Here is a 9,318-nt window from a genome sequence, read left to right as displayed (position 1 = left end):
CTCTTTCTCCATTTTCACTATTTATAATTATTTTTTCAAAATGAGTGTAAGAAAAGGAATGATATATTATACATACATATACTGTAATATTTTTATTTTATTTTTTTTGTGGGGGAGGACCCATTCCAACTACCAAGAGGCAAGACTCAAGAGCCAGGTAATCAATGAAAATTAATTAAGTACTTTAATAATTTTATACTCCACGATCTCAATCTTGAACAATTTTTACTTCTGTATTTGTAAGAAATGAACAATAAATTTATCTAACCAGACATACATATAATACCTAGAACAAAAATATACATAAGCATAAGACATGGTGGTGACAAATTCCATATAGCATTGTTTATATCGACAAATTCTATTCAAGCATATTAATAAGTTGTGACACGTAAAAATAACTCGATGCTCAACTAATAAAAAAATGCTAAAAATTAATTTATTTCGGCCGGAAATCTGATTCCTAAAATTTAAAATGGAAAGACAAAGATAAAGAGAGAGTTGTATATACATAAAAGGCAGCAGATGATTAAAGTATATATTCCAATACAGAGTCTGCTATTCACTGAATTAACCCTTCAAAATTAACCCTCTTCAACCTGCCTGTTTGAACTACTTTTCAATCTTCAATCCAACAACAGGCCAAAAAAAAAAAGGTAGTAAAAATTAAAAAGTAATTCAGCTTCCAGCTTCAGAAATTGCTTTTAATGATGGCTGCCAGCCTCTGGGTTTTGATATTCCGGAATTTACTGATGAATTATTTCTTGATCTCTGCCTTTCTTTCACCTGAAATAATTCATTAAAAAAGTTTGTTAAAATTAATGGAAACATTAGCTGTATAGCTAGAAACTATCTGGCTGCAGGTTGCAAATATAAATTTATTTGAAGGCCAGTTAATATCACTGCTTTTTGTCATCTTAATTATCACTTTGTTGAACTGTATGTGTACTAATTTCCACTTTCTTTAATCATGCAATAATACACTTACTAATTAACTAAAAAACTCATTCAAGATCTACTAGCTCCTAATCACTTGATTTTTTTTAACAGAACTATGGGAATCTCAAAAGTACTTTGGCAGTATAAATTAAATTGCAATTAGTTAATTAAATAAAAAAACTACCTTCTCAGCCTTGTCAATTTCAGAATTTTTCCTAATTTCTGCTTCAAATTCTGGACTTATTTTCTCTGTCATGATTTTGTCAGCACCCTGCTTCACCTTTGCTTGTTTCTTAGCCCACAAACCTTTCATCACTTCTGCAATAACAAAAATAAAAAATATAAATAAAAATGTTTTCAAGAAAATAATGTAAATAACAATACTATTACTTATAAAGAAATAACAAACCTTTAGATGAGACAAGTCTGTAGACATGACCAAGAGCAAGAGTATCAGTTGGCCTAAGAAGCTTGATCCTTGTTATTCGAAGAGGGATGTTCTTGCTATTATTCTTGGCAGCGGCAGCGGCAGCGGCAGCGGGGGAGGAATACAAGGTGGTGGTGAGGAGGAGGGCGACGTAGTGGCCGGGATTCATCTTCATGATTTCACTTGCGGAGACAGGCCAATAGAGCTTGTCTACTCTTCCATTTGGATGCTGAATCACCAGAGTTGCACTATCAATTGCTTGACAGTTTCCCATCTTCTTCACCAAAAATTGTTTGTTTGGTAAATGAGTTTTATTTGTTGAGGAAGAAGATGTGAATCTTCAGCAAGGCTCTTTATAGCCACACCAAACTAATCTTGAGCATGACTTCACCTCCTTATGTATATATACACACAAAACACCCCACCCCACCACCACCACCACCACCCATCCCTTGGTTCTTGATTAATAGCCACGTGTAAGTGTTGATATATGACGTCATGTTCACTGTAATTTATGTATATTTACTCACAAGATTAGTAAAATATTGGGGATTCTTTGGTTTTTTTTTTATTTATTGTAAAATGGTGAAAGAAAACAAGAAGACATGTAAGAAAATGATGAGGTAGAGTCTGCTTATAGGACCACTTAGTACTAAATGATGAATGTGAAACTTTTTTTTTGCCTGCATGGGCGTAGCACAGTTAGCAACGGAGGGCAGATCTTGCTGCAATGAGCCTGGGTTCGAATCTCACTGCTGTCGTGTAGTTGCTTCCATCTCTCAGGCACAAGTGTTATGCCTTGGGAGATGGACTTCTGGCAGCCAGTGGGTTAAGGCCTCCCTTTAACGGGCTACTACGTACCCTGATTGAAACTCCTCACATAATGTTGGGCCAGAGTGTGGTGGCCGCCAAGGCGACGAAATCGCCTTTTTGCTGCAATGAATGTAAAACTTTTCTTATTAACGTTGAAATCATGCGAGCCATAATGCAGAGAGTTGCTTTTTTTATTTCACACTATTTACTTTTTCAGTTAGAATCTTTTATCTTTACTATGCAGCAATGCAATTTGCTGACGAATAAAGTGGGCTTTTCTATTTCAAGTTATATATGCCATAATTAACTTTTTACTAGCAAGCTGGTAAGCATTTGTATAGGTAGTGATATCATCTCATCTATGTAGTAAATAGGAAAATTGCAGAATTATCATTTATTAAGATTGTATTTTCCGATTAATTAAGCTGATTTGAGCGGAGTATTACCAATTTGTTTGTTATTTATAGATTATTATTAAATTTATAGTTGTTGGTGAATTGAGTGCAAATCCCACATGGTTTGATGATCATCTATAACTGGAGTGCGAGCGTGGTTGAGCACCCCAAGGCTCGAGAGGGACACTTCTCTTTCTTTCAAATCATTAAAAAAATACTAGTAGCAATTTATTTGATTTTATTAAAAAAAATTGTTTATCTCCATTTTCAATTAATCTATATTGATTTCTTTTTTTTTCGTTAGCTTAATTCTGTCTCGATTCTTATCTTCATTCCAACGCCAAACACACCGCGCCTCGTCCCTCGAAAAAATCATTCCCATAGCAAGCAACATCAAGAAGCGCCTGTGATTTTTTCTTGAAACTCAAATAATTTTTGTAATATATATTATATATCAGTGGCGTATCCAGGATTTTCAATTTGGGGGTGCAAAAATAATTACAACTTAAAATTTAAAAATGTGACTAATCTTTTTATTTTCTTTGTTATGCTTTTTCAATTATTATTTTTAAATAAAATCTTTGTCTTATTTTTTTTATCAAAAAATTTCATTTTAAATAAAAATAAACTAGTAGTATTATTTAGTATCACATAAATTATACATTTGAAATACAAGTATCCATGTTTTGTTAATTAGCAATATATAATATAGACATGAGTACAATGAGAAGGTTAGATTTATAAATATGGAGTATTTTATAATACTTATTTCAATTTAGCAATTTATATTGAGCTTTTTTTTAAATTGCAAAAATATATACTTTATATTAGTCACATAAGTATCTATTAAAAATGATTAATGGAAGTTAAATATGTAAGAATGCATAATTAAATTAAAAAAGAGCAAGTTAGTGATTAAATTAATAAACATATTTGTTAAAAACAAAATAACTAATAAAACTTAAATATGAATTGAGAAAAAATAAAACTGAATTAGATATGATATAGATTAAAACAAAGTTGATTTGGAGAAGAGAAAGTGTTAATTTGGAGAAGAGAAAGTGTAAGTAAAAATTAAAAGTTGGAAATGTGCTCATTAATATTCAAACTCAGGCCTCTTGCTTGGAGACTGAGGCAACTTACCACCAGGCTACCAACGAAACTTGTAAAAATAGGACTACATATAGTATTAATACACAAAAGTTTGGGGGTACAGTTGTACCTCTTGTTCCAATGTGTATACGCGAGTGTTATATATAGTCCCTACTTCCTTTGTTCACTCCATATATGTCTTGCATTTGGAATAAAATAAGTATTGTACATTCAAAGAAGATAATCTCAACAATATCTTGGATGGAGAAATTTTAGAACATATACCTATACTCCCTCCGTCCCAGATTAAGAGTCACTTTTTGCCATAAAATTCCGTCCCAGTTTAAGAGTCACATTAGAATTTTTCATATTTGGTCATACAATTTTACCCCATTCTTCATCAAAATTACATAAAAATGCCATTATCTACATTAAAATAAACCAAAATAAAAATCAAACATTTAATTACACACTCTACCATCTCACTTCATTTATTACACACTCCAAAAAGTCAAAAAGGACTCACCTTCAACCAACTCACTTCATTTATTACACACTCTACCATCTCACTTCATTTATTACACACTCCACCATCTCACTTCATTTATTACACTCTTCAACTCTTTCTTAAAACCCGAGCCATAACAATAAGTGACTCCTAATCCGGGACGGAGGGAGTATATATATATCTCTCTCTCTTTGTGTGGCATGCAAAAGCAATAGATCAAACAAAGAAAAGCAACAATAAGTGGATGTCGCATGTGAAGTTTTTGGTTTTATCTTTGTGGGATTACATTGCACCATCGATGCCTCACCAGCAACATTAAAAATTAAAAAAATGTGCAGGTTTTGTCCATGCCCACTTCCTCCTTTTATCAAACATTTCCTGCCATTTTCAAGATTACCCATTTCCAAAATATTACTACGAACAATCCCTCTTCGTTTTCTGACTTTTCATCTTAATCTTGTTTCCCAAACATGGAACACAAACTAGCTAACCCCACTCTCTGTCTACAAATTTTTTTTACTTAAAGGAATGCCCCTTTTACTTTCTTCTCCTCTTCTTCTTCTTCTGGAAATTTGTTTTATTTTTATAATTAATTAATTAATTAATTAATTGGACATTGGATATTCATGTTTATAGATTTCAGTCACCTCTAGTAAGACACTAATTATTGCTCATGCACCACCACCCATTGATGTGTAATGCAGCACTCCTTGCTTCTAATAATTGTACATGACCTATGTTTGACTAGATTTTTGAGGTTCAAATTAAATTATTGTAAAATTATTTTTTCTTATTTTAGGAAATAAAAAAAAATCAACGTGATCTTAATCATGATACATACATAGCTCTATATGCCCATGCGTCCAAAACTGTATAAATCAAACCATCAATAGTTTCTTTGTTTTTGCGCCAAGTGTGGTCAACACCAATGAAGATGCAATAAATTGAAATGAATGGTTTAATCAAACAATTAAATGGTTTTTATCATCAATAGAGCTACCCCTACTCTATATGCATAGACTCATATTAGATGAATTCATTGAATTATAGTGAATACGACCTATGAATCAACATGCTTATAGTTATATTCAAATTGTATGCGCATCAAACATTACAAAATTGATGTTTTCTTTCCTTTATGATACACAAAATAAAAATTATTATTCGCAAGTCCTTCTAACTTTACAATCATCCCATAAGTTTGACTGAATTAATGATTTTATAGTTGTACCATCGCCATCACAATTTATGATAATTTTAATACTATTGTTACAAATGATTATTTAGTTAAAATGCTATATAGGAGATCTTAAATTAAAATAGTTGTCCGACCATTTTAATACATAAAAAATTAAATAAATGTATCTAAAACATTTTATAGTACTAATAATGAAGACTCCAATCATAAACCGTGGACTATATAAAAATATTCATATTTCAAAGCAATAGCAAACTAGGTATGAACATCGAATTTATCAAAAAAAAAGAGTTAGAATTAATATAATCTACTCTTTCAACATTTACAAGCCCGTTGTAGGACCGAATGTAAATCACTTCCATTTCCATTTGTAATCAAAAAATGGAATTAATCATTGGTCCAAAACTATTTCAAAATTCAGAATACATGTGCTATGTAAACTGTAGAGATTACTAGAAGAAATAATAACAAATTTATAAATGTCATCTCCAAATAATTTTTAATTAGTTATGGTACGGTTCAGTACTTTTGTTTTTAGTGAAATCAATTAAGCGAAGATGTCAAGTTGTTTGGTGTAAAGAATCTTATTTTGGTGAAGAAAGTTTCTTATTTATGATATAATAATTAATGAATATTATTTGCAAAATTTATGTATGTGTACCTACTTCAATTCTGTAACATTAATTTGATGCTCATTACACGAATCTGGTCCGATTATTTATTAATACTATTTCAGCTTCATGCCACACACTTGACCTGCGTCATTTAATGATTTTCAACAAATATTTAAATTTATTTTATTGGCTTGTCTTGAAATTTTTGTTAGTTGAGGTGAGAGAATTTAGAGATTGAACTGTAATCTCTTAACCTTAAAACGTGTCAAATATCACTTATAAGTTAGTGCTTATAATTCATGATATTACAAAAGATACATTAAATTTTTTTAAGTTTTAATTATATATTAGCTAATTACTTGATCTGCAACAAATTAAAGTTATGAACAAGGTTTTGCTAAAATAATTACTATATTTTGTCAAATGTCAAACAGCTCAACCTTATATAGAAATCAAAATGTGAGTATAAGTTTATCAAATGTAAGTGCATCTGCAGCGGTGAGCAGGACGACGTCCGTCCGTCCGTGCCAGTGGCCCGGCACCGCTGTCCGCTGCTGCGCTCTTGCCGCTGGCGCGATGCTGCTCGATGCATAGAGCACGTCCGTGCCAGCGAGCAGCGTATGTGGGAGCCTCCCATTGGCCAACGGCATAGCAGTTGACAATTTAATTTTTTTTTAAATCGGATTTTAATTAAAAAATCCGATAAAAATAAAATATATATATATATTTCCTAGGGCTGGCAAATCGTGCGGATTGGGTCGTTATCGGGTCAACCTGATAATGACCCAACCCAATAAGACCTAACCTGAACCCGACCTGTTAAGGAAACTATAAATCCGAACACGAACCCGACCTGCTACCTTCAAATCCGAACACGACCCGCACCCGACACGAACCTGTTATCGACACGATATAATATGGGTTGACACGACACGATAACAACCCGAACCTGATATTACACGATTAAAACCTAGTATTACACGATTAAACCTTAATTTTAACCTAATTTACACAATTAAAATTCGTTTTATACTATTTAAACCTAATTTATAAGAAATTAAAAAATTAAAGTAATATATATTTTTTAAAATAATAATAAAAATAATAATATTATTTCTTAATGGGTTACCTGTATCCGACCCGCATCCGACCCGAACCCAACCCGAAATTATCGGGTTCTTAATGGGTCAACCCGATAAGGACACGGATCCAATAAGACTTGACCCAACCCAATAATTTCGTGCGGATTCGTGTCAGATTATCGTGTCGTGTCGAAAATTGTCAGCCCTAATATTTCCCCACTTCTCAAAAAATTATATCCGTTTTCTACCCACTTTTAATTTATTTTTCAATTTTCCCCCCAAAAATACACATTTTCATCTATAAATACCCCCACTTCCACATCCAAAATTCACGCCACACTACACAATTCTCATCTAAATTCTCTTATTTCCATTCTCAATTCTCAATCTTTCTTTCACTCATATTTAATTTTTAGTATTTTAATTATGTAATTTTTAATTTTTAGTATTTTAATTATGTAATTTTAATTTTTTTTGTAATTTGTAATATTATTCCGGGTATTTTTAATGCATTTTAATTTTGTGAGAATGTTTTTATTTAAATTGAATAATATAATGTTGGGACCCTTGAGCTTGTCCTTGCGGAAGAGCACGAATGTGGGTGTTGTACTCTTGCCTAAGAGCAGGGAGTAAAAGTGGAACCGGGCTCACATTCGTCCTCGTTGGTAAGAGTACGGATATGGATGCTCTAAAGTGATATTATTGGAGGTTGGAATTGGATGCAAACAGAGAGGAGTAGATCAAGTGGTTTCCTTTCCAAATGAAAACAAAATAAATGGCAATAATTTATTTTATTTTATTTTTGCTCAATTAATTTGTGAGGTTTGTGTCTTCAGATCAGACGAATGACAATTCATAGTGGTCCACATTTTTGTAATTAAAACTCAATTTAATATCACAACAATTTGGTCAAGCAATCTTCTTAATGATTTAAAATTAGATTGCAGTGGTGCTTTCGAAAGCAAAAAAATCTTGAATCAGTGCATGCACCACTTTTGGCTTTAATGGTTTCTAATTTCAGAGACAAAGCTGCAAAACTTCTTCAATGTGTTCTTATATGTTAAGGCGAATGTAACTACTAGTAATAATTAATTCCATTACAATTATATACTATTTAACTGGGGGTTATAAAAATTAAATAATATATGGAAAATACTTTCAGAATATAATATGTGGTGCCAATATATGTAACTTTATCGGATATAAGTAGACAATAGTCTAATAATTTAGGCCTCATGCAATAATACAAGTGGTTAGCCACCCAAAAATAAAATATTATAAAAAAGTGTTTAAGCCAAACGAAAGCTTGGATGTTTCATACTTTCATTTCACATGATCATAAATTTCTTGCTTGGTTTTGAACTTTGATACAATGTACATTGGATCTTCAAACATACCATTACTGGAAAGATATCAGCTTTTTTTAGGGATGTTTTTCATTTGCCCGTCTTTAATTTGCATCTGAATTACTAAAAGTTTTATTATGCAATCGTTACTCACTTTCGGCACAAATATTCTAATATATGATATCCAAAATATCTTCTTTTCTTTTTCGTAAATTTCAGTGGTTGAAGACAATATTTGTGGTCAACATATATTCTAACCTAACCCCCAATAATCATATGATTTTCTATAATTGATTTGATTTTTTTATTTTCTTTTAATGTAATAGTGTCACAAAAAAATTATCCACACATCAAAATTTGCTGAAACTTATCAATTAGAATTTTATACTTCAATAATAAAATACTAGTACCACTTTATCTATCTAGATTCTAGAGCCAACGTAATTAAATACTCTATCTTGATAATTTAATAAGGTGTCGTTTAGTTGTCGTGACTAATTATAATAGGAGTAGAGTAATTCATCTAAGATCGAGTTATGCTATTATTTTAATTGAGGATAGCTATGACTAATCTCACATGATTATTCATTTAGGATTTAGTTGTTACGGTCAATATCATTAGACAAACACATTACATATTTAATTAATCCTAAGATATAAACTTGCAAACCGAGTAACTCCTAAGAAGACTTGAAATATTCTAAAAAAATTATTTTCTACACATTACATTTATTTTAAGATTTATAAATTCAAATTTTTAAAATTTTGCTAGAATGTAGTGCTTTTATATAGTCAATACTTTTTTGATGAGAAATAAAGCCCATTACTTAGAAAAGCACAAATATTTTGCATTATCCTATTCTCCAACCCACCACAATTTGGGCTTCTCAAATAAAATTTCAGT

At 31.3% G+C, this 9,318-nt stretch overlaps 1 protein-coding gene across 1 annotated transcript; it reads right to left on the bottom strand.

The window, feature by feature from the left end:
- Positions 1-486: 486 nt before the first annotated feature.
- Positions 487-1,747, bottom strand: LOC121765890. The gene is made up of 3 exons (XM_042162172.1): positions 1,349-1,747; positions 1,124-1,257; positions 487-786 (listed from the first exon to the last, which is right to left on the bottom strand). The coding sequence occupies exons 1-3, from the start codon at positions 1,638-1,640 to the stop codon at positions 679-681; spliced, it is 534 nt and encodes a 177-aa protein (XP_042018106.1). The 5' UTR covers positions 1,641-1,747; the 3' UTR covers positions 487-678.
- Positions 1,748-9,318: the final 7,571 nt, after the last annotated feature.

The sequence above is a fragment of the Salvia splendens genome, chromosome 14 (assembly GCF_004379255.2).
Source record: "Salvia splendens isolate huo1 chromosome 14, SspV2, whole genome shotgun sequence".
Lineage (NCBI taxonomy): Eukaryota > Viridiplantae > Streptophyta > Magnoliopsida > Lamiales > Lamiaceae > Salvia > Salvia splendens.
This window is presented reverse-complemented; position numbering and strand designations above follow the sequence as displayed.

What these genes read in the sequence shown, in the direction of transcription:
- LOC121765890 (XM_042162172.1), bottom strand. Translation starts at nt 1,640, where the DNA reads ATGGGAAACTGTCAAGCAATTGATAGTGCAACTCTGGTGATTCAGCAT. An exon ending in CAGACTTGTCTCATCTAAAG is followed by an intron (nt 1,258 to 1,348) that starts GTTTGTTATTTC and finishes TTGTTATTGCAG; the next exon opens with AAGTGATGAAAGGTTTGTGG. An exon ending in AAATTGACAAGGCTGAGAAG is followed by an intron (nt 787 to 1,123) that starts GTAGTTTTTTTA and finishes GAATTATTTCAG; the next exon opens with GTGAAAGAAAGGCAGAGATC.